Consider the following 26,684-nt stretch of genomic DNA (forward strand, 5'->3'; position numbering starts at 1 on the left):
AGACGAAATCTGTGTTTCATCTTCATTGATAAGACGTGACAAAAATGTTAGTGGTAGACTATCAGACACTGAAAGCCGAGAGCAACCGTGTTTGTAATCATCTTCAAATGCTGCATGAGCGACAGGCTGGTAAACTCTAGTAAGTAGTCTGTGCCAGGATGTTTTGCTGAATGGCAGCAGAGCAAGCATCACTGGTCTCAGTCCAGACTGGAGAAGGTTTATGGTTTGATGCTGTTTGACAGGCAGGTAGGAGGCTCAGTTATCTGTGAGTGTGGCTGTGCTGTAAGTAAACAGTCTGAATTCAGATCAGTTTTGTATGACAGAGATGAAAGTTTAGTTTTAATCACCAACTCTGTGAGAGGACATGAATTTAAACCTCCAGACTGACATGTAGCAGATTAAGAAAGAGTTCAGTTAAGTTATTTTTCTGCTTCTTAACAGTGAGGCCGATAAGTCAGAGTGTACACTGAACCTGGACACAAATCCTAGTTGTCTCAGATTAGTTGTTTGTGGTGTCAAAGTTTTTGAGAAAATAAATAGAGAGATGTTGAGCTTTACAAATCATGATCAGTACGTGTGTGCTCATAAGTCACCCTTTAAACCTGTCAAACAATGCTGGAGAAATGACAGTTTTTAAGTGTGTAGAAATTATTTGTAGTTGTAGAAAAAACTGTCTAAATGAAATTTTTATACAACCTGTCACTTTGATTCTAATTTCTGATACATTAGCTGAGATTTTGTATTAGAATTAGCCTAACTGGATTAGTTTAACAATTAAAAACATTGAAAACATAATGACTGAAAGTTGACTAAAATGTCATGATTTTTCATCAACTCAAACGTTTTGAATTTTCATAAACTAAAACTAGACCAAAACCATGAAGGATTAAAAAAATGACTAAATGTGACTAAAACTAACAAGCATTTTCATCTTAAGACTAAAAGTAAATCTTAAATAGCTGTCAAAATTATCACTGCCGTTAACTAACTTTTCTCTTTATCTGTCATCATCACACGACCTAAGCATCATGTGATCAAAGTTCCATACTAAGGTAACATGATAAACTAGCCAAGCCATCTCCATGACAACTTAGCAAACTCTATGTACTAATGAAGAATGTCAGATGTGGTTGATAGTTCTGGAGAATCTAAGTGGACCTTGGGTTTCCAACATGGAAATGGACTCTGGAATGAACATCCTCTTTTGTTTGAAACTAAAAAGATTCTGGGTGAAGTATGCAGCAACTTTCAGGATATTACGTATTCATCATCCCTGTTTTCACTTGGGATCACTATCACCAGTTGTCCCATTACAGAGAACATTTTCAAGGTTTGATTTCCATAAGGATGCATTTAAGGCAAAATGTAGACTGCTCCCACTTGTTTCTTAGCTGTATTTATGACATAAACTTTCCCGCTCTACCCGCAGGTGGAGATGCTAGAGCGTAAATATGGTGGGCGTTTCATAACTCGGCATGCAGCCCGCACCATCCAAACAGCCTTCCGCCAGTACCAGATGAACAAAAACTTTGAGCGTCTTAGAAGTTCTATGTCTGAGAACCGTATGTCCAGACGGATTGTCCTATCCAATATGAGAATGCAGTTTTCCTTCGAAGGACCTGAAAAAGTCCACAGCTCCTACTTCGAAGGAAAGCAGGTCTCCCTAACAGATGATGGCACTAAAATTGGTGCACTGGTAAAGCCAGAGCATGGTGGGGAGATGGGGGTGCAGGCCAAGACCCCCACGACACAGAGCGACTTCACAGATGCTATCACAGAACTAGAAGATGCGTTCTCCAGGCAGGTCAAATCTCTAGCTGAGTCCATAGATGATGCTCTAAACTGTCGTAGTCTACATGGTGATGACAACCAGCTGGAGCCGGGTAGAGGCCACCAGGATATGGACAGAGAGGTCGGCTGTCAGGTGAAACCCTCCCACAGCACTTCAGAACACCGCAAACTGGATGAGATGACGGCATCTTACAGCGATGTTACCCTGTACATTGATGAAGAGGAACTGTCACTGCCACTGCCCCTGTCTCAATCTGTGGACCGGCCCTCCAGCACAGAATCGGACTTCCGTCAGCATTCCCTCAATTCCTCCCAGGACTACTGGTCATTGGCTCATAATGATGAGAAAGGGGACACAGACACCAGCTGCCGCAGTACACCATCTCTGGAGTGCCAAGAGCAGCGCTTGCGGGTAGATCACCTACCCTTACTGACCATTGAGCCTCCAAGCGACAGCTCAGTGGAGTTGAGTGATCGTTCTGACCGCAGCTCTTTGAAGAGACAGAACGCCTATGAGCGGAGCCTCAGCAACCAGCAGAGCAGCCCCAAACACATCAGCCACAGCCTGCCGCCTCGAGGGCCTTCCGGCGAGGATGCCACTTGCCATCGGCCACGACAATTGGAGGCCCACCTCGCCATCAATGGCACCGCAAACCGGCAGAGCAAGTCAGAGTCAGATTTTTCTGATGGTGACAACGACAGCATCAACAGCACATCCAACTCCAACGACACCATCAACTGCAGCTCTGAGTCCTCATCCAGGGACAGCCTGAGGGAGCAGACACTTAGCAAGCAGACGTACCACAAAGAGACTCGCAACAGCTGGGACTCACCTGCCTTCAGTAATGACATCATCCGCAAGAGGCACTACCGCATTGGCCTAAACCTCTTCAACAAGTATGTACACTCTACTACACGAGATCCATTAACAAACTGCTAACACAGAGCCAGACATAATCTGATACACTGTTTGTACATGCCTGTACCTTTTAGCCTCAGAATTACACAGTCACACATTACATAGCCAATGAGGGACAGATGAGCTCATGCAAATAGCTGCAGTCCACTAGTAATGTTTTAGGGAATGCTTTTTGTTACAGAGCCCAACATGAAACTGTTATGCACAGTAAATGTGGATGGAAAAACAACTATCTATCAGTTCTACTTGAGGTGCAAACAAGCTTGGGACTCATTTTGCTCCACTTCACACAGAGTGTCTCATCTGAGCCTCTGTGATTCCATTTAATCATAAATGATCGTGGATTTGGCTTCTTCCAGAGCTGGCCATTAAATTACTTTTAATCATTTGTGATCACCACTGCAGAGAAAAGTAGCTCCTTCCTCCCCATTCCCGGCCCTCACCCTGTCCCACCACCTCCCTCCCTGCCTCCCTAAATCCTGTCCCTCATCTGACACACATTTGGCCAGTGGCAGAAGTGCAGTGGGATAATCACAGATTTGGATTGTGTCCTCACTCATTCCCGTTTTGTCTCTCTCTGCCTGTCTGTCTGTCTCTACCCTATCCTATGTCTAAAGGAAACCAGAAAAAGGCATCCAGTATCTGATAGAGCGAAACTTTGTTCCAGACACTCCAGTGGGTGTGGCTCACTTCCTGCTCCAGAGGAAAGGTTTGAGTAGGCAGATGATTGGCGAGTTCCTGGGTAACAGACAGAAACAATTCAACCGAGATGTCCTCGAGTGAGTTACTCAGCGAGTTATGTCTTTGCACCCTTTGATATGTGGAGATGGATCATTTTGTCTCAACCCTAAAGTTCTCTAAAACAGTTTTATCTTCCTCCCAGGAACATTAACATACATCATCACTTAGTTGCAAATAAGGCTGCCAATTCGCAATCCACACTCTTTCCTAGATGGAGTTTGGAGTTTCTGAGTACTACATAATGACTTAAGTTACATACAGGAAATAAACAGAGATAGAATCCACTCAGGACGTTGCTGTGATGCTCAGATAAATATACAGACTCCCTTTACTGTACATTCTTCACTCCTTTTAATGAGAAAGGGAAGTCATAAAGATCTTGTTTTTTTCAGCAGTGATTTTCAAATTCACTTTCTACTTTATGCTCTAGATTGGACAGACTTAACTGAAACACATTTGAAGTGCACCAGTTTTATTAGAGCCCACTGAGATTTAGTGCAAGATAAGGCCAAGAAAGGTCTGTCAGTGTCAGTTTGACAGGCATATCTCAAATGCTCCTTGAGGAAATGTCTATAAATCCTGACATGCAAGTGTCAAGGTATCAGGGCTCTGGAGAACTAAGCCACAATCCTCACTTCAGCATAGAAGAAGAAGTTCTCAGGTTCTTTGTTTAAGTAAAAGTGTCCATATCACAAAAGAAAATGATCCATTGTAGGTAAAAGTCCTGCATTATAGCTGCACTAATCAGTATTTTGAAATGAACTGTGGGGCAAATGAGGATGTGTACTTTGAAAGGGTCACTTGTGGTGACAAACTGACAAAAAATATCACCCAGCTCTGCAATTATCCTCTGCTCTATGAAGCTTTTTAGTATTTTTAAGGTCATTGTTCTTGGTTGTAATCACTGTTGTTGTTTTAGTTCACTCTTACTGCTCTCATGAAAATCAATTTCAGCAGCAGGTAGCTGTTTCTGGCTAAAAATCTCTGATACAATGTACAATTCTTGTCCAAAACCAAACTCCAGACAAAGATGAAATGAATGGAACATTTAGCAACTAAACAGCCTGATATTTTTCTCATGGATACCAAATCAGAGCAACAGGGAGAGTAAATATTTCACTTACATATATCCTGTTGCCAGAGACTCCAACTAATGCTAATATTGATTTTTGTCTACTTGTTGGGTAAATGGGCAACTATTTACTAACTCTTTCGCTATAATACTGAGATAACATGTCAAATGTGTATGTGATGTTGAGCTTGTTGTAAAAATGTATAATGCTGCTATAAGTAAAGTAAATGTGTTAGCAGTACGGACGGACTGAGACAGACAGACAGACGGACAGACGGACAGAGAGAGACAGAGAGAGAGAGGTGTGTGGGTGTGTGTGTGTGTGTGTGTGTGTGTGTGTGAGAAACAAAGGCTGTCTGGCCTACAAAACAAAATGGCTGACAACAGAGAACTACAAGATGGCTCAATCAAAGATGGCTTCAAACCAGAGAGGACTGAGGCTGCAGAGCTTCAAAACATTCTGGTCAGCCCTAAAAATTACACATAGGTTGGGGTAAGATGGGACAAACAAATACAGGACTTTTACCCAGGAGACTGCCGTTTATGTCACATATGAAACCAAAAGTCGGCGTTGACTTATTTTATCTTTATATACTTGTGTGCTTTACTTTCTTTACACACTTACATAGATACACATTACGACTTCTGTCCTGTACATAACAAAAATACTATGATCTCTTTCTAAAGTAGTTTTGGTGCCTAAACTGCCGAAATGAAGCTGCTACCATCTCACAACAGTAACCATGTGTTTCTAATTGCAACTGCAATGTAACTTCATCACATTACATGTCACCACCACATAATGTGGTGTTAAAAGGTTGTGGTCATTTCTGTAAGATTAGGTTCGGTAAAATGTGCTCAAATGTCAAAAGTTAAAGAAGGGACATTTTTACATTTAGGATTTTTTTTATTTTCCAAAAAAGGATGGAAATAAAGAAAAAAGAGTTACAGGCTGAGGACATTCACAAAGAATTCTGTATTTGAGCTGAAACAAGGCTGTTTTTGGTAAAAGTATAGATTTTGGAGATTTTTACCTAACAGCAGCAGCCATCTTTCATATTGAATGTTAAAATTAAAAAGGAACTGTAGCAGTCTATAGCTGCAGCTGATGGTTGTAAAGGCAGCTATACATTACTGAATTCTATACACTTTTCTTAAACAATCAAGATATTCAAACTGATCTTCCCACTTACCGTGAAATGTGTGTTTTTTGGAACAGCTGCGTGGTGGATGAAATGGACTTCTCAGGTATGGAGCTGGACGAAGCGCTCAGGAAATTCCAGGCACATATCAGAGTGCAGGGAGAAGCACAGAAGGTGGAGCGGCTAATAGAGGCCTACAGGTGAGAAACTGGGGACACAATACATGACGTGGTGCCATTTCTTAAATCAGTGATAGTTGGATCATGAACATAATCACCTTGAGTCATGGAGCTTTCCCACAGCAAGGAGGAATAAAGTGAAATTTTAGTAAATAGGTTCTTACATCAACTTAGAGCAACTGAGGATTATGTGACAGGATGCTTATTACCCGCGTCATTACTATGACAAGTATTTACCACCAACACAGCATGTATGAATAACAAATTGCACAAGCTAGCTTTGCACCATGTCACATGTTTAAACACCATTACCCTCTAAGACCAATATGCAATACAGTGGAGCTCTGAGGAGCTCAGCTCCCTTGAAAGAGCCATGAACTCTCAGAAAGCCTCATTTGAGAAATTTAGGGGGAGCTCTAAAAAACAATCATTATTTTTGGTGCCACTGTCTTTTTATGTCTCCGCGCCAGTGATAACCGTGGCTGGAGGTGTAATGTTTTCGGTTTCGTCACATTATTGTGAATGCAATATATCATGAATGCCTTGAAAGAATTTTTTTCAAATTTGGCACAACGTGGATTCAACAATGAACTGATTAGATTTTGGTGGTCATAGGTCAAAGATCATGGTTACTGTGACCTTTTATTCTTGAGAATGTTATACCTCAAAAACAACTTGAGGGAATTTCTTCACATTTAGTACACACATCTGCTTAGACTCAACATTGAACTAATTAGATTTTAGTGGTGAAAGGTCATATGTCAAGGTCGCTGTGACCTTGGATTAATTTTATTATCATGAATGCAATTTTCAGTTTTCAACCACGACCTCCCTGTCATACATTCTTGTGTCAGCACGGTTGACGCGGAGCCTCCAACTATTTCTATGAGTCAGCGCTGAGCAGGTTTTTTTCATGCAGCAAAGCGAGACGGTCATTGGATAAATGCGACAAAATCGTCACTTCCAGGGAGGCTCAGCTTCCCTGGGACCTAATGGAGCGGTAGGCGGGAGAGGATGCTCGGTGTATGCATGATGATCGGAGGAATAGAGTGTACAAGGGCTGACATCAAATCCCGGTAGTTTAGCATCGCACTGGTTCCCGGAAGAGAAAGTGAATGTGATTTTTGCATTGCGTTTTGGATTATGTCAGAAACTAAGCTCCGTGGCTAACACAAGTTTATGATACTTACAGGTTTTGTTCAGCAAGATAATCTTCACATATGAACACCTTTCATACCGCATTTGAAGCTTAAATGTGATCGCCAGAAGTAAAAAGCTAATGTTAGGCTTTAACGGACTACATGACTACTCCACGGTTGCATGACTCTTGAAGTCACTGCCACTAAGCTTTCAACTGATTTCGGCCGCTTTATTTTAAAAAACATTGTATAGGGAAATCGGACTGTTTAAAGGAGCAATTTGCGAAATTCATCATTTCTAGATTGAAGGAATTAAAAAATTGCTATGTGAAGAACTAGAGGTGTAATTTCATCTGGAGTATAGCATGACCTCACATACCCTCTCTCTGTGTTGATCTCCAGCTGGTCCAGCTGCGCATTCATGTACCGTTCATGTGAACCCCCCCCCCCCCCCCCCCCCGGAGCCCTTGGCCTTCCCTCCCTTTAAAAGGCTATAGCCAGTGAGCAATGGCAGCACGTATTTTCGAAATGAAATGGCAGAAAGCAGAACATCCACCTGAAGACGACCAGGATCTGACATTACCTCTAAAGAAACAACGGTTGTTGGCAAAGAAGTTGTCAGACAGAACCCGGATTAACATTGGCCTTGCATTTCTAAGGTGGAGAGCACTGCAAGAGCTAAAGGGGCTACAATCTGACTCGGAGCTAGCTCTTCTTCTCCTGGACAGGTACAACATAAAGTCAAATGTCTGTTTTAACTAGTGTTACAGTAACGTTAAGCACATGTCGCTATGTCGATTCAATTAAATTTAATGTTACAATCCTAGCATGGGTTGATGTCTGGAGCTTGAGTTATTAGTGGCTCGGTCCCAGCAATGGGTCAGGCGTTGCGGTTGTGTTAGGTGAGTAGCCCGGCAGCCCAGCTAACATTTGCAATTAGCATTATAAAATGTAGCCCGGTGGGCAGCCTGGCGGCTGTGTTTAGCTATTCCCCTGCCTACTTCAGTGATGATGGTACCTGTAATAAATGCAATATATTTGCTGAAATGGAGGTGAGGCTCAGTGACTAAAAAAGCTGGTAGAAGCATTCCATAGCTGCAAGCTACTCCAGTAGCTGTAGTAGCTCTAGTGCTAACTCTGGGAGCTAACGCTAACATTCCTCTCTTCTCCGTGAGCCGGAGCCGGGAGCCTGTGAGCCCACCAGGCTCACGGTCTCATGGAGAAGAGTTGGAACGTTAGCATGGCAGCCGACTAGTGCTAACGCTAACGTCCCCATGCTTAAGCAGGCTCCCGGAACATTAGCATGGCAGCCGACTAGTGCTAATGCTAACACCCCCACGCTTCTCGGCTCCGGCTCACTGAGCCTGGCCAGCCTGGAGAAGCGTAGGGACGTTAGCACTAGTCGGCTGCCATGCTAACGTTCCAACTCTTTTCCGCGAGACAGTGAGCCTGCCGCTCACGGGCTCCCGGCTCAGTTGGAGTTGGAGCATTAGCGTGGCAGCCAAGTAGTGCTAACGCTAACAGGAAAGCAGGGAAATAGCTAAACACAGCAGAGACCGAGAGTGAGTGAAAGACATCGCTAACTTCTAAACTAAGCCAAACTAAGTTGGCTGTTTAGGTTTTATTTCCTCGCCCCTGTGGCGAGTGAATCTGCCTGCAGTGAAAGCGGGGGCTAACCGGTGCTTCCTCCTCCCAGTTAGCCTCCGCTAGCTTCCCAGCTAGCGGCTCTCCGTTTGGATCCAACCAGAGCACCGAGCCCTGGTTTGTTATTCAGGTTAATGTGGGAAGAAGCAGTGGGTATATCGGGCAGCTGAGTGAAGCTGAGTGAAGCGGAGCCTGCGGAAAAAACACCGGGACCGTCTGGATGTGATAGTCCGTGGAGATGCTGCGGTGCTCGGCGGCACAGACGAGGCAAGTGGGGGAGGTGGGGGGTATTGGAGAGCAGAGGTAGAGGGAGGTGTGGCTCATGACACACTTTGTTTTGCTCTACAGGCAGTTCACAACAGCAAACCTAGCGGTGAAATGATTTTGCTTATTGCCCCTTTAAGCTAAATAAGAAGCTGTAATGGCGGACTGCCAGCACTCTCGCCTGTTCAGGGGTGATGACGTTTAATGTCCCCGACAGGGTTTGTAGTCGTATTGAGCAACTTGTTAGCAACCGCCTTTTTTACGACACGTAAAAGCTTCAAAATTCACAAGTAGGGTATTTACTGACGTGTTTTATGTCGTAGAACAAAACCTGAAACTCGCTTAACCCTATGAGCCCAAACGACGCATAGTGCGTCCAAATTCACACTTGTTCTTCTCTATTGATTTTCTCCGCAACCGTGTGTCATAGCAAGAAGCCACACATATCACAGCGGAATTGTAGCTTTCCGACAAGACCAAGCACTTGTTGGTAGTCCAATGTTTTCACAGTGAAAAAAATGATAAAGTTACACTGAAATGATGTATAACAGATAGATGGATTAGTTGCGAATGCAGGCTCGCACAGAAATGCCACGCATATCACATGAAAGCGCAGGACTAGAGCTTTCCAGTGATACCACACACATCATTGTGCTGTCATCTTATCACGCTATAAATACAGATTGATTGTCTACAAAATAAAAACCTGACGAATTTCGATCAGTCACTTCATATAGTGAGGAATATCGTATCTTACCACTTCTTAGGCTTGCGTGTGTTTCTCCCTGTCTATCCACATTTGTAGTCCGGCTTTCAAGATGCAAACATCTCCATATTGTCCAGTTGACACTCGTCAAACTTTGTATGACAAGACCAGTGTTGGGTAAGGGTTACTTTAAAAGTAATCAAAGTACATTACTGCGTTACTTTACTGCGTTACTCCCCGAGTAAAGTAACTCAATTACTTTAAAAGTACTTCCAACATTACTCCCTGAGAAAAGTAACTCAAGCACTTTTAAAGTACTTTTCAGTATTCTACATTTCCTATTGGGCAATGGACCACAGGGCGCTAAGCCTACATTTTTTTGTCTCCAGAATTAAAGTTATGGACCACTTGCCCTTCACTGAGATCCAATTCTCCCATCACAGCTGTCACTTTGACCTGTAGAAACACAGAACGATCTGCTGCCGTAGACAACTGTATGACAACAACACCCCAGCATTTTTAATATTTCCTCTAGGGATGTTACCACACAGAGTAAAAGGGGGAAATGATGGTGTGAAACAGCAGAGGCACTTTGTCAACCTGCTGAGTTAACGTTACTGTCATTAGCATCAAGCTAGCAAACAATGGTACATCCTCACGGTCGGACATAAAGTAATAACATTAACAAATAGCGGCGGGGCTTTTACTCACCACAACTGCAGAGGCTCCCAGCTTCATTTCAAACAAATTACATTATAGACAGTCCGTTATTTATTAATCGCTCTGTGTGTTTATATATTTACTTTTTATCTGCTCCGTTGTCTTTATAAAGTTAACATATCACACCGTCATTTCAAACTCAACACTTGTTTCAAATTAAAAGCCCCTTATAACCTCGGCTGAGAGAATCCCTCCATTTTCTAAATAGGCTTTTATTCTGAAACATTTGTCAGAACTTCCTGTGGAAGATACAGTAACTTGATAGTTTACGTATGGCGCTTCAAATGTAGCTCCTGCCATCTGCTGATGCTTTTAGGTGACTACAACAACATGTAGGCTGGCACATAAACAGACACAGCTCTGGTAGTGACTCAAATAATAGTGAAAGTAATAAAAATAGGACAAGAATAACCCGATGACATCACACATGCCGTGAAAGACGACCGGGGATAATTGGTGAGTACCAGCGTGTAGCGTGTACCAGGCATAATGCAAGTCCTGAGTCTGAAATATGTCTGTCAGTGAGTCCTACTCCAACTATTTAGACTCCACCGTAGACAACGGCAGCATTTCTCCGACCGCGTAGCGAGCCACAAGCTCCGTGGCTTCTTTCAGACTGATTGGTTCTAATAATGGAGATAACGTTAAACCTAACGACAGCCGTTGCTGTTTCGGAGCTGAAGGACCAGCGTTCTAAAAGTAACGGAAGTAACTGATGTCTTGTTTGAAAATGTACTTAAGTATTTGATTACTCAAACAGCAAACTAACGCGTTAGGTTACTCGTTACTGTAAAAAGTAATCAAAGTACTCTAACCCAACTCTGGACAAGACCAGCGTACTTCACCTTTGCGCACACAGACAACTGTAGCCTAATTATGCGTGCATGACAGGGCCGTAGTCACCATATACATCGAGGGGTAACCTAACTAAACATGGTGTGGTTCAGCACAGACATTACAACTACATTAGTAAGAGAAGTTAAGAAGCAGCCAAGCCACTGCTTTAGAGAGCTGAACTTTGCCCACAAGTATCGTCGTGCCTTTCATACTCAAACAGAAATGTATACAAAAGTGTGTGCCAGATAATATACATAGAACAAATAAACACACACTAATACTCACTGTATGACATTAGCATAAAACAATGAATGCACGTTACTTATCGCTGATTTAAAAAAAAAAAAAAAAAAAAAAAACAGCTCATAGAAAGACTGCGTGCTCTGACATACGGAAATTACGTCACCAGCTGGGTGATCACGTGCTATCTGAAAATGGCCGAGTGATACGAGTGCATTTTCGTTCGGACCGGCGGAAAGTGTGTTTCAAAACTCTGTGTGTGTAAAAAGCAAATCCACACGTGTAGAACTGAGATCCACAAATGTTTTTTACAATTCACAAAAAAAAAAAACTGAGTTTACAAATGCCTGTTCAATAGTTGTAAATCTTAGGAAGATATTCACAAATGCTTTTCATTTATTTGCAAATTAATTTAAAGTATTCACAGATGTTTTTTTATTTGTGGAATGTGTTTGTGTATTTGCAGATCTGTTTTATATTTGCAAAATATTTTTGTGAGTTTACAAAAAAAATTAATTTGTGGAAGGTGTTTTATATTTACAGATTACACATTTACACACAAATTGTCAATAAGTTCACACACATAATTATGAAACAAATCTATCTCCATAAAATTTCTTCAAATTTAGCACAAACTTCCACTTGGATTAAATGATGAACTCTTTACAATTTGGTGGTAGAGGGTCAAAGGTCAAGGTCACAGTGACCTTGTCCATTTCATTCTTGTGAACACAATACCTCAAGACCGCCTTGAGGGAATTTCTCCTAATTTGGCACACTTAGACTGAAGAAGAAACTGATTAGAATTTTGTGGTCAAGGTCCAAGGTAAAGGTCACTCTGACCTTAAAAAAGCATGTTTTGGCCAAAACTCAAGAATTCATATGCTAATTATGACATAATTTCACATAAAAGTCTAATAGGATAAAACAAAACAAAAAAGTGATGACATGTTATATCCAAAAGGTCAATGGTAAACGTTACTGTGACATCATAATGTTCTGCAACACTTTTCTAGCCATTATTCAATGGATTAACTCAGGATCAGAAGTGGAGACATTTGGTCAGATGCTGTATTGGTGACACTAATCTTTGGTGCCCACCTTGAAATTGTACTGATTGATGTCTGTATGTGAAGCATCCATGTTTTCACAGACTTGGGTTTAAACTGTAAGAGAAACTTGACTGGTGCGCAGAGGCATACAACCGCAAGGTGGTAATTCTAGTTTGTGTATAAAGTTATCTTGCTATGCTTCTCTGCAAGACCAACGTTTGTGGCCATGTTCATAATTGTCAGCCAATGCAACCTAGGTCTGGTCTGTCTAACAGTAGCACCTTGTACCCAGAGATGGTGCTATAGAGCTGCTATAAAGTCCCCTCTTTATGCCTTTTTTGCATTATGACACAGAACCAAACAACATCATGGTGCTCCAGTGTGTGATTTAAGACAGCATGCCAGCATTGCAAAAGTAAAAGATACATGACAGGCATGACATGTAACACAACAGCGCTGGCCTGTAGTGCGACATATAACATACACGTTAGCAGGGCTTTACAAACAATAACAATGCATAACACAGCAGTAACAATCATTAATCATTCCTGATATGTGGCTGCTGGTCCTGTCCTCAGCTCTGAGGGAAATGAGCTCCTGGATCTCATTGTTTATCCACTTTGTGGACATTTTCAGCCAATGTTCTTTTTTGAGTACTTTTTAACTCTCCCAGCAGTGGTTCTCATGCATAACAAATTGTCAAAACATCACACCCATAATGCCCATGATCCCATCTGTTTATACAGATGTAATTTTAGCACGGTTACTACCTCCGATACTGGCTTAAATGTGAGACAACTCTGTCCCCCATTTCATGATGGGTCCATGTCATTGGTCCGACAGCACATTGGTCCGACATCCCATTAGTCCGACTATCCGCGGTGCTGAACGGCTCCTGGCGGGCGTATTTCTACCTTGATGGTGCGCTGCGACCGGCTCTGGGTCAGCTGAGAAAGGCTTGAGGCGAAGCAGGCTCACAGCTTATGTGTTTGTCACTTTCTTTTTCATTTTAACCCACACCATGATCTTTTCCTAACCCTAACCAAGTGGTTTTTGTGCCTAAACCTAACCAGACCTTAACCACAGGGCATCATGATGATTTCGGAACGGACTTCGGAACAATGGGTTTAACAGGGTTGGAACAATGGGATGTCGGACCAATGGGCAGTTCCCTTCATGACTGCACCTTTTATACAGAACAGCAAGGCAGCATTACAGCGTGATATTCTCAGTTTGAAGAGGCAGTAGCCCCTTTTACATTACCTCTTCAAATTCACAGCATTATAGTAACAGCGCTGAAACATCCTCTGTATAAACAGACACTGGCAGGATGGGATCAAGGGCGGCATGGGTGTGATGTTGTAATGGCATGTAATGCCTGGTTCACACTACACACCAATTAACCCCGGTCGTCTGTTCACGATGTGTGATGTCATTGGGTCTTGTCCTATTTTTATTATCATTATTATTTCAGTCACCGTGTAGGTTCATGTCCCAGCCAAAATGTTGTAGTAGCGTAAAAAAGCGCCACCAAATGGCAGGAGCTACATTTGAAGTACCATACGTAAACATGCAAGTCACTGAATCCTCCACAACAAGTTCCTGCAAATGTTTCCCAATAAAAGCCTTTTCAGAAAATGAAGGGATTCTCTCAACTGAAGTTATAAAGGGCATTTAATTTGAAACTGGTACAGAAGTGTTAGCTCTGAAATGACGACGCGATGCATTAAGTTTATCAATGCAAACGGGAGCGGATAAAAATTTAAAATATAAGAACACGGAGGGAATAATAAATTAAAGCTGCAAGCAGCGTTGGGTGGGACCTGGGACTCACGCCGTTTCGGCCTCCAGCTCACATAGACAGTTAAAGACAAAAGTTGTAGACGATTTCAGACCCCTCTCCACTCTAGCTCACAGCTGACAATTTCTCCACATTTGCTCATGTTACTTTCAGTCCATTTTGGCACTTTTGGGGTTAATTTTTTCATTTTATCAAATGTTTTCACCAGTCCTGACATGTGTGTCAATTTTGGTGAGTTTTTGAGCATGTTTAGGGGGTCAAATTTTGTTTTTTTTTGCACACCAATGGGGCCCCATGTCATGCAGTAGGTGCCCTTTTTTCCTTTTCGCCCCTGCCCTTCAAACATCCTGAGTCGATCACTGAGAGGGAGAGAAAAGCTGTGAGAGACCAGGCAGATGGGGATGGCTTTAAAATGTCTCAAACTCCTCCCTGTTATTCCCAAACCGTGGGACCAATCATCAGTCTGACCAGCAGAGAGGTACACTTGTCCCGAACGCAGACATATAGGTTTCATGTTTGTGGAGTCAAAAATGCGATCTTGGTCACAAGTTTAAGATGTCTAGCTCACAGCTGACACATTTGATCATGTTACTTTCAGAGGCACTAGCTCACTTCCTGTTGGATTTAGGTCAGGGGTTTCAGCACATGATTTGTAGGTCTTGATTAGACAAAGAAGCCAGTTTTGGGTTGATCTTTCTACGACATTCCTACGGGCCGCAGTGGCCATTGTAGTGTGTCTAGGTGGTGCCTAGGAGGTTTTGGGGCACGTCACCTTTAAGAGCCCATAAAATCCAAACCGTTGGAGTAATGACAAAGTTATTCAGATGATATGTTCAGCAGGGGTTGGCCTGCGATGTGTGCGAGTTTGAAGCTGATATGAAAAACCGTGTGCCATTTTAGTGTGTCTAGGTGGCGCGAAGACATTCAGGTGGTTTTGTGGCACGTCACCTTTAAGAGGCCATAAAATCCAAATCGTTCGAGAAATGACAAAGTTATTCAGACGATCTGTTCAGCAGGGGTTGAGCTGTCATGTGTGCGAGCTTGAAGCCGATAAACGGTATAGGAGGAAATATTTTTTGAGAAAGAGAATTTTTGAAAAACATGTTACTTTGAAAGGGCAAATAGCTCACTTCCTGTTGGATTTAGGTCAGGGGTGTCTGAATGTGATTTTTAGGTCTTGATGAGACGAACAAGCCAGTTTTGGTTTGATCTTTCTATGACATTCCTATGGGCATGAAATGGATGAAATCAGCTGCCATATAACAGGGATGGTAAATGACTGTTATTGACATGTTAACGCCTTTGTTTTTGTTTGGAAAGCATTGCCGACATAGTTGTGTTACATGTCACGCCCGGCACACCTCTTGATTCTGTGATGCTGACATGCTGGGCTCTAGTTTCCCGGCGTGGCGCAGGGTGGCGAACCTCGGGCAGAGCTAGTTTCGAGCAGCACAACCCGAGGCGCGCTCAGTTTAGTAGTTTGGCAGACCGAGGTGCGCTGAGATGGGTGTGGTGGCGCAGCAGGGGGAGGTGTCCACAGATCCAGCTTGGCGCAGTGACAGTTTCGTGCCAAAAGGCTTTGCCGAAGGTGCGCTAAAAGCTCGCCAGCTGAAACCACGTCTACTGTCAGCGCAGGCGGAGCGCAGCCGGTGTAAGCCGAAGTATGGCTGACCGGCAGACAGTGCGCACACATCGCCAAAACCTCAAAAGTCAAAAGAAAAGTCAAAAGTCAAAAGAAAAGAAACAGAGTGAGACTGCGAGAGAGAAAGAGAGAGCGCACACGCGCACGAGAGAAACGCAACATTGATTTACAGTTGTGGTGACCTCCTCCCAGGCTACCTTTGCATCATCAGCCCGTGGAGGTCTGCTCGCAGTTCCGTATATTTGGACACTGCAAGCTTGGACCTCTTGGACCAAAACATCAGTTTCCTCCGGGGAAAAGTTTGGCCGCCTGACGCTGCTGCTCTCTTCTGCCATGGCGAACTGAGTAAACTCTCATTACGCCTTCGTGCGGCGCATTTAAGGGCAAGGAGAGGGGCTCATTTGATTGGTGTGATGTGTGCAAAACCCACTCCACACCTTCTCTCCTTCCTCTTTCTGACTTGCGCAGGTAGGAGGTGGGAAAGAGAAGTAGCTGCGCCAGTGCGCATGGTGTGCCAAACTTGCAAAGTCCGCCTGGCCACACCCAGTTGGCGAAGCGCAGGTGCGCTGCGCCCCCGCCTCGCCCGGTCTGCGAAACTAGAGCCCGCTGTCACACGCTGGATGCCACTGTTGTTTGGTGCTGTGTAAAAATGCAAAGGCAGCATAAAGAGGAGGACGCTGTAGCTCTATAGCGCCATCTCTTTGTAAAAGGGGTTAAAGTAACACAAAGCATTGCCTGTCCACTGTGCGTTGGCGTTTTTATTATTTCTTGGGGCACAGTGATAAAAAAAAAAAAAAAAAAAAAAAAGTGCATCATTCGATTAGTTTTCCGTGTCTTTGTTGTCCCAGGCTAAATATTCTCTATCAAAACATACTGAAGGTGTATTGTTGTAGATAGATGGGCACATGCATGTATGTGCATGCATGTGTACAGTAGCACACATGCATGCACATCCCCATTAGTCTCTTCTGCAGTACCAACTAATGGAGATCCTGAATAAAGAAATAAAGAAATGTGTACAGTATCCTCTCGCCCCCACCCCTGCAAAAATAGAGCTCCCCTGACAGCCAAGGCGTAATTCAAACGCTGTCTGAAACAGAGGTGACACCTAAAAGTCCATCTCCAACACTCTCGGGCATAAGAGAATCAGTGCAGCACTGCAAAACCATTTTAAATCAAGACTTTGTTCGACCAGATCATCGCAGAAAATAATTTAGAGAAAATCTGTTCAAACAGTTGAGGAAAACCTCCCTCAGGGCTGCTGATGGATGTTGTTTGTAACTCATTTATTTTCTGCTAACCTCTGGTAGAGGTTCAGAGAAATGCCTTCATACCCACAGAGAATTTGCTTCGATCAGCACAGAGCAAAAACATTTCAGCCTCAGTAAACACTGTGGTCACTTACATTGGGGAGATAACAATAACTGATCATCTGGCGCTCACCTGCAGCCCAGTCCAGATATGATTATGGACTCACTTTATTGTGAGTCAGAAAGCTGTTAAGGGTCTTGTCTGATGGCTGTAGGCTGTATCGACAGTCTTCACCGGTACTAGATCATTGTTCTTTTGACTTGAGGCCGTGAAGCACTATTTGAATGTGTGTGACCACAGCTCAGACGGTGGAGAGCTCAATATCAATATTGATGTTCCTGTCCATGAGTGGAACAGGCAGAGATGCTCACATATCTTGTTTTGTAAGTCCAAGTCAAGACTCAAGTTTCTTCCATATGTGATGAGCTATCTGTCACCTGCTGCATGCATTCACGTAGCTCTATTGAAGGAAATCAAAGCATGTACAGAATCAGCATTGATTAGGTGTTTGGTGGCACTTTAGACAGGCTATTGCAACGTAACATGAAAAAAACAAACAAGGAAAGCTTTTCTCTTAAGTTAAAAACTGTATTTCAGTCAGGACCACTTAAGTCAAAGAAAACTTTATTTCCATTTCCATCCACCTCTCTGCCCTTTCACATGCCTATGTGGAAAGCCAAAGGCAGAGAGAGCACACCTTTCTGCCCTTCCACACACCTACATGAAAAGCAGAATGCAGAGAGAGCACACCTCTTCACCCTTCCACGCACCTTTGTGGAAAGTGGCAGGCACAGAGAGCACATCTCTCTGCCCTTCCATTCGATTACATGGAAGTCTAAGGCAGGGAGAGCAGCAGTAAAGACCCCACGGGTACAGAACAGAGCAGCATCAAAGACAGGTAGGAGCTAGGGTGGAGACAGAGAAAGCAGCAATAATAACAGAGCACCCTGATTGAGATTTGCCAATTGGTTGCATAGAGAGGAATCATGTAATCCATCAGCTGACTCCCCTCTATCAATCAGCTGATCAGACTGGTTGAGATAAGCTGATGTAGCTTGGATGTGAGCTAAGCTTGACATCGTGGCCTGCTGTGAGCCTGCTATGCTCAATTTTGCCGCGAAAACATGAATAGATTAAAGGAGACCTATTATGCTTTTTGCGGTTTTCCCTCTTCTTTAGTGTGTTATCCCAGATAGCACACATACATCTGGCCGATGTCTGTATCAAGTTTAGATCATTAAGACGTAGCAGGGAGAGCGTTTTCTCATTGCCAATACGTCGCTGAGACGTCTGCCTTTAATCAAAAATGACCACCAGACTAGAAAATGGAGAGAGAGAATAATGGCATTGGTACTGAATAGGGGTGATTATCCATCACAAAATCTAACTGAAGAGTAAAAGAATGAGAGTAGAAGAATAAAAAGCTTAACATGTAAATGGACCTGCATTTTGTATAGCGCCTTTCTAGTCATCTGACCACTCAAAGCGCTTTTTACACTACGAGTCACATTCACCCATTCACACACATACTCAGACACCGATGGAACAGCCATTGGGAGCAATTTGGGTTTCAGTATCTTGCTCAAGGATACTTCGACATGCAGACTGGAGGAGGCCGGGATCGAACTGCTGATCTTTCAATTGGTGGATGACCCGCTCTACCTCTGAGCCACAGCCGCCCCACGTTATTTTTATTCACTCTAATTTGTATCAGTATCACAGAATTTGTCACAAACTGAGATGAAACACTGAACAAAATGCATGGTTAGGGTTAGGGTTAGGGTTAAATTAGGGTTAGGGTTAAATGCATTAAGTGTTAGCAATGGTGCTATAAAAGTCAACATTATGAGCTTATTATGCTAATGAGAACTGGTGGACGCCTTATGCCCCTGAATGGAGTGAAGAGGCACAGGGCAGCTTCTTTACTCCTCTGTCCTCTCTGTTCCAACGACCCTTTGAAAAGAATTAAAAAAAAGATCAAGACACACCTTGCCACAGTGCTGTGAGATAGCTGATTATTGTGATCTATAGGGTACCTCAAGGGTTCTCCAAGTTAAATTTAAGACTTTTATAGACCCTTTAATACCACTTACAATGAAATACTGCTGTATGTCTGTAATGTACTTCTAAGATATAGTGTCAAAAATATTAAGAGATATTGTAAAGCTTTTAAGCCCCAGGAAACAATTATTTCTTAAATCTTTATACTCATTCATATTGCCTGGAATAATCTTAACTCAAGCTCTGAGATTGAAATTCTGAAATTTATTGAAAAAAAAAACAAAACCAAAAAAAAACAAAACACCACCACCACCCCAGCTAAATTCAAGCCATATGAATCTATCACAGCTAAATTGTCATGAAATTAAAACCCAAAATGGCAAAAAAAAAAAAAAAAAAACAGGAAGAAAAAAAAAGGTAAACCATCTAGCATGGTTAATGTTTAATGCACATTTATACAGTTAAAGGAGCTATATGTAAGAAATCTAAAGCAAATAGTCGTAAAATCATCCTAATATTTCACAGAGACTAAGGAATAATGTTAATATAACATACTGATCTCACCAACAACAATAGTACAGCCAGAATATTCGCATTTAAAAAAAAAATTACGGTCTGCAAATCATGTTTATGTTTTGAATTTGTGTTTTGGCCTGTTGCGCCACCCACCGCCGTCTACCAGTCACGCAGTCAGTAGAGTCTCAGCATCAGTTACAGTTACGACTGAGCTACAGTGGCTGACGGTGCGACTAAACCCAAATGATCTTGTTATGATTTCCAAAAATGCTAAGACAAAACTCGAGGCAAAGTGAGGGTCTATATAGGAGATGCTTGTGAATGGTGGAGACGGTAGACGTGGCGACGCGGCCCTGCCACATCAGCCGCCCATGGGCAAACAAATCACCCCCAATTTCCACCAAATGCATGTTGGTTGCGTCTGTGCTCCGGCACGGCAGCGGAGCCGATAGGATTCAGTTCTAGTCAATGTGTGTATTTCCACCGGCTGTGGCTGTGCTGCGTTCCGGCTCTGTCTCTGCTGCGGCACTCCGGAGCCCTCCACAACAGATACGCAGGACTTCTTTTTTTGCCAGACGCCAGAGCACAATGCAGCAATTCAGCACAGAGCAGCAACCTCAAATCTGTAGGGGAGGGGTGCGGACACGACTCGTGGCAGTATGTTGAATTTGAGTGCAGTAACCGTTTTAGCCACATTCTTACATGCAGCGCCTTTAAGTGCAAAGAATGTACTTTTTAAAATTTGGCTATTAAAAAAATGTAATAAATTAATATGATTCTCTTCTTTCAGTGATCATTCTTTTAACAAACATCATTCCTAATTTAAATATTCCTTCATTTTTATATTTTTTACACTTTAAATGCCAGGTATTTGCCTTGATGCCAAAATTCATGCCATGATCATGAACACAGCAAAAACTATCAAAAAATAAAAAAGTTAAGAGTGCAGAAAAAGCACCTAACCATGATTATGTTGTGGCTGAATAGTGTGTCTAAACATTTTGTAAATTGTACTGTCATTAAAGACCTTGCATATCTTGAGACTTACCGGTTTTGCTCTCTGCCACGTGCTCTCATGGCATGGTTTCCTCCCCTGTCTCTGGCACCTATTAACAATTTTGACACCGCCTTTTCAGCATCCTTCCTAGTCTCGCCACCAGACAATCAGAGATCTCCGCCTTCTGATAGTCTGGGGACACTCCTTTCTAAAGTGTGTTTAACACACCGGCGAAAACGGCCGGCAACAAAGCAACGCCTCTTGCATTTTTGAAAAGGACATGCCTTCTCGGAAATGTGCGCTCCCCCTTTTCTCGTCCGCAAGGAAACAAACACACAGAGAGCTTGAAAATGGATGCCGAGAGATTTAACTCCGTTTTATCAAACGTGTGCTCATCCGTGAAGAAAATATTTTTTCCAGCGGATGTCTGAGTTACAACATGATGGAGCTAACTGGAGTAGTTTCATGTCGTATCCGACAACGGGAGGCTTCTAACAGATGACGTCCTGTTAGCTTTGCTGCTGCTGTTAGCTGTCCCTGTCAGCTGCAGCCACTGATGCTTTCTAGACATCGTGATTTCCTAAAACTGAATAAATACCACACATAGCAACACAAAACTGCTTTGCTAGCTCAATCATGTTGTAACTAAGATATCCGCTGGAAAAGATATTTTTTTCACGGACCATTTAATGAGTTATTACCTATTACAGACACTGCTAACGGCTAACAGGGCTAACAGCTAACGGTTAGCCCAGCTAAACATGCACACAGAAATAGTAATGTTTGTTCAATCATTGTGTTTATAGACTTTACAAACATCGGATTAGTCCAAACGGTAATACAGTGATGTGAAAAATGTGATATATAGGCTATATATATAGCTAAAAGCTCTGCTGGTTTTCTACCCGGAAGTATTTGTAAACAACAAAGCGATTCCCTCTATAGTCCGGCTGGGCAGATGAGGCATGGCCTTGTAAAAGATTGTGTTTGTTTCTTTTAGTTGGCAAGAATGTGTCGCCGCAAACGCGTCAAACACTAACTAACTTTGACGGTGTTTTCTGCGAGCGCGGCTGAGCCATTTTGTACCGCTACACGTGTTTCTAGTGGGACTATGTTTACGAGCACAAGAGTTCAGCGAGCCACCGAAGGACCGCCCTGCAGATTTACTATTGGTTCTGCAACGTAGGGAGTTTTTTTAAACTCTGAAATTGTATCCGCCCATCTAAACACAAAATCAGGGAGAAAGTCATCAGTCTTTAGTTAAGCAAAGCATCTAAACACTTGTGAGTCTACATCCTTCCTTGTAATTTCTTTGGTGAGGGAATTTTTTTTCCAAACTGCCTGTAAGTAACATCCAGAAAGAGCATAAGAGTGAGATAAAATTCCACATTTGAGCCCTTGCAATAAAGAAGGAGTTGCAGTATCTCCATTTGGACATTTTTTTCAGAAAATAGATTTCATTTGAGAGGTGATCATAGACCTCTAAGAGTTAAACATGGGAACAGTAATGACATTTTTAGTGACTTTTATCTTTCTAAATCCAGGAGCAGGGACATTGGCTCCAGGCTGCCCCACCTGGAGCCAGCAAGAGAGGAAGACGAGGAGGAGGGAGATGTGGAACATTAATCATAAAGCATATTATTTAGGTGTCACATATGGTGAAATAAATATTTTTTAAAAAATGTCTGTCATTCCTCTGTCATGGTATAGTTATGGCACGACAATAGAGCCCTAAGGCACTGATGAATATCATCCCTCTCCAGTCTCACATTACAAGTGTGATCCTATTGCATGGGTGGTTTAGGACATGATTGCATAAAAATGACATCACATTGAGTATTGCATTCAACATCTGTTGACAAATAACTGTTGGTTGCAGCTCTAATCCCATGGAAAGTAAACATACGGTACACAACTTCAAACAAATGAAGCCCTCGGAATTCTAGCTTCCCATGGTGGCACTGTCCATCAGGAAGCCCATCATCCTCCTTGTTGCCTCATCAACAGTAACAACATCAACAATATCAACTACCACAGCAACCTAAGGGAACACAATGGATTAATGAAACTAGTAGACATCCCAGAAATTATAACTTAAGCAAAAAGCATGTTGCATGTTGGTCTTCATTTTGATATTCTAAAAAGTCTCTCAAATACAGTTAAGCAGAAGTTAAACCTGCCTCCTTGGAGAGTTAATTTAGGCCAAAATTTAGTCCTATACTGGCTCTTATCCTTCCTCTTGCATCGGCTTAGTTTAATCTAGAACAGACTTAATCAATGACTATTTTAAGATATTTATGATTAAAATCATCATTACTCGCTGAATTTTCAACCGATTTTCATGTGGTTTGGTTTGTTACAATCGTCATACATGTAGTTATGATACAGGATACTTAGTTAAATAAAAAATGCAGCTTTTCATACCAAAATATTTGATCTTATGTAGATAAGGTAACAGTAATAGTTCTACAACACTTTTAAACTAAAATTTCCCCATGTAGTAAATATTCTTTTTTCTTACTAGATGTACAATGCCCACCATGATGTCATTTAATTATTAATTTTGATTATAAATGTTTATTCACATTTTACACAATGTGCAAAAAATAGTGTATCAGCAGGGTTGTTCGGAGCTGCAGTGTAGTTACACATTCTGATTAACAAATGTTGGTTTTGTACAAGTGAAAATAAATGACTTAGGGCTGCATGTTTACACAAAATTTTGCTTTAATCTCATATGTATAACACCGCAGTGCTCATGGGAGCCTGGACACAGAACTGTTTACATTATTAGGTCATATTTACAAAAAATACAGTGTACAGTAGCTAGTATTATTTTTAGGAGTCTGCCCAGTCCTGTCGAAGTCCTCAGGTCTGAAGTGACAGCTGCAGATGACTGAGGAGTCACTCGGGACAAAGTCCTTTCTCCTCACTGCTGCTACCCATGCCAGTCTCCTCCTATCTGTGTTTTTTGGGAAACTACACACAAAATAAGTGTGTCAGAAAAAGGCGGTTCCACATAATTTGTAGTTACAATTCAGGCCACAAGTTAAGTACTAACGTTATACTGCGTTATGTCACGTTGATGCCATGAAACAGATAGTTGACAATTTGGAATAACACATACACTGACATAGCTGTTTGACAAAGCATCATAATTTTATAAGTATTATTATATAAATGTTAACCTTTTTTCTTTAAGTTGTGTGACAAAGCGTTAGCTTAATTTGGCATTAGGACCAGATCAGGACAGTTACTTTACTTGATTAGCTTAAAAGAAGGATCACTTTTTGAGATATATATCTCATTAAACATGTTTGTAACAGTAAAATATTGTAAAACAACTTCTTACCTGTGGAATGTTATTCTCTTCTGCTTGGTTTTAACACTTCTCTCGTTAGTACACCCAAATGCAGAGCAAAAATGTGGCATTTTTGCCGAGTCTGACATGGGTCTGAACCGGTCAGAGCACCTAGGCAAGATGGCGGCGGTATTGACGCATCCCACAAGCCAGGGTGCAGCATCTATATCTATGAGTTTGTGGTGTTGTGTGTGCATATAGCCTTAGAAGTCATACTCACTGCGGCATAAAAAGCATTATTAGAACAAAACGTTTTTGCTAACTTGCTAGCGGAACCACCCGTTCGCAGGTAATAGCGAGCTTGGCCAATCACAGGCCCCGCTGTTACACGTATGAATTGTGGATGATGTAGTACTTCTTGTGAGCACATGATGAAGCGAAAATCGGTGCCTGGAATTTGGGCCAGATGGCTGCCGACCTCGTCCTCACCTTCTCTTCAAATCGTCCTCCGTGTCAGTTTAGTATCTTAGGTTCGGTTGGCTGGTACTCAGAGAAACACCGGAGACCAATAGAATCTGGTACAATCGAGTTTAATGTGTTCACAAGCTTCAACACATACAAATCATGAGTCAGGCTCCGGAGCAAGACTTAAGTTTTCACTTTCTGAGCTCTCCCTTTTATGCTGGTGAAGATTCGAGAGAATCTCCACCCTCTTCCTTTTAGCCCTTCCTACCTGAGCCCAAACCTATTGGTGGCAGGCCTATTTGCCCTTGTCCAGACATGCCCGATCATGCCCGGACATGTCTTAATGGTGTAATCTTTTTCCCTCAGCCTGGAAATCCCCAAACTCTCCCACCATTAGGTTTGAACTCGGTTTCACGCTATTTTAAAAAAACATATGGAACTTGGGGACTATTTCTATAAAGTCCCCTGTGCCTTCATGCAATATAAAACTTTGTGTGTGTGTCTATTATTACACTTCCAGGCAGTACATGGTATGGTATGTGTGTGTGTTTTCAATATATGAATACGTAAACTTGTGTAAAGGTGTTTTGCCATACATAGATACATAAAAAACATTATTACATTAACTCCATACTTGGATACATGAAAAACATTATTATATGAACTTCAACCTTAATCAACTTATGCAATATAAAACATTTACCTGATTAATGATTAAATCTTACACTACACACATGACAAATTAATCATTGTTCTTAAACTTACATTTTAAGACAAAATGTTGATAAGAACTTAGATAGTTGGATACCATCATCTGACAGTCGTGTAGCTCTAGTGAGTCTACATTGGCAGGTTAGGACATTATAACCAATGTTAAACTCACTTGAATCCTAGCATGTTAGCTAACGAATGTTTAGCCACCTAGCTCAGTTAACGTCACCTAGCTCAGTTAACGTCACAGTTCCATATTGCTGTTTGCTAGCTATTCAGGACTTACCTTACCTTCAGTGCACTTTAAGCGCAATCCAAAACTCTTCTTTTTTTATTCTACTTCTTTAAAAATCTGCACTCTTCAATGGTGGTAATGAAGCTTAAGAAAATTTGCGCGCAAGAGCAAAACGAGATGGCATAGACATTTTGTTAGTTATCATGAGATATCGTGGTGTGACCTTCTCTCAATTCTATTATGTCCCGACACTAAATTAGTGATTTATAACAAAGTCCTTATATAGGCAATATAGAACGTCTCTGTTTATAAGCAATGCTGACCCTTTTAAAGAGCAGATATAATATATCTACAGCTGTGGTTGAGGTTGTGCAAAAATCCCATGTGTGTCAGCATTTTTTAAAAATTTAGATTACATTAAAGTGGCTTAAACTTAGCCTACCAGTCAAAACATTTTGATGATGCCCTAAGTGTCAAAAATACAGCAATGCATACACATACATATTATTTTTCCCTGAAGCAGTTTAATTTACTGCTTGTTTCAAACTGAGAATATAGCCCACATGAGACCCATCCAGTACCCATGTGTGCCGTCCAAGTGGGATGCCTATCTCTTGCCCATGTATATTCTTCTGGGATGCCCATGTGAGGCCCAACACCAACCCACTTAAAAGCCCACTCTGAGCCCATGCCCAGTTAAAGCCCATGTGACCCAAGTAAATCCCATGTGGGCCCCACTTGGATGTGTTGGCTGGACTATATTAATATTCATATGCTTTGCTTAGTGGTAGAGCAGGCACCCCCATGTACAAGGCTGTTGCCGCAGCGGCCCGGGTTCGACTCCAGCCTGTGGCCCTTTGCTGCATGTCACTCCTCCTCTCTCTCCCCCTCTCACACTTGTCTGTCCTATCCATTAAAGGCTGAAAATGCCCCCAAAAAATATCTTAAAAAAAAAACAAAAAAAAAAACTACAATCTTTATTCATTTAGGTCAGACCTTTCAAACAACAACTATTTCACCATCCAATGTGAGAAGTCAATGCTAACATTCAAAAATAGCTTTATTTTCAAATATCAAGGTCTGGTGGGGACCTGTGCTAAGTGGAGGACAATTTAGACAGCAAAACTTTTGAAAAATTGACCCTTATTTTATAATTTTCTGTTTTGTTTTTAAGAAGAACAGGTAATAACCCATCTAATAATTTGATTTGTCAGCTCAGACATCAAAGATACACTTTTTATGAGATTTTTTATTTTTT

The 26,684-nt window shown here is 42.0% G+C and overlaps 1 protein-coding gene across 5 annotated transcripts in view; it reads left to right on the forward strand.

Moving 5' to 3' along the window:
* iqsec1b (IQ motif and Sec7 domain ArfGEF 1b) overlaps positions 1-26,684 on the forward strand; it is a 258,339-nt gene that overhangs the window by 189,749 nt on the left and 41,906 nt on the right. For all 5 annotated transcript variants that reach the window (XM_033633758.2, XM_033633759.2, XM_033633757.2 and 2 more), the window contains exons 3-5: positions 1,430-2,688; positions 3,328-3,489; positions 5,743-5,865. In XM_033633758.2, coding sequence (XP_033489649.2) covers positions 1,430-2,688; positions 3,328-3,489; positions 5,743-5,865 — 1,544 coding nt within the window. The remainder of the gene's footprint in view (positions 1-1,429; positions 2,689-3,327; positions 3,490-5,742; positions 5,866-26,684) is intronic.

This window comes from Epinephelus lanceolatus, chromosome 1 (genome assembly GCF_041903045.1).
Source record: "Epinephelus lanceolatus isolate andai-2023 chromosome 1, ASM4190304v1, whole genome shotgun sequence".
Taxonomy (NCBI): domain Eukaryota; kingdom Metazoa; phylum Chordata; class Actinopteri; order Perciformes; family Serranidae; genus Epinephelus; species Epinephelus lanceolatus.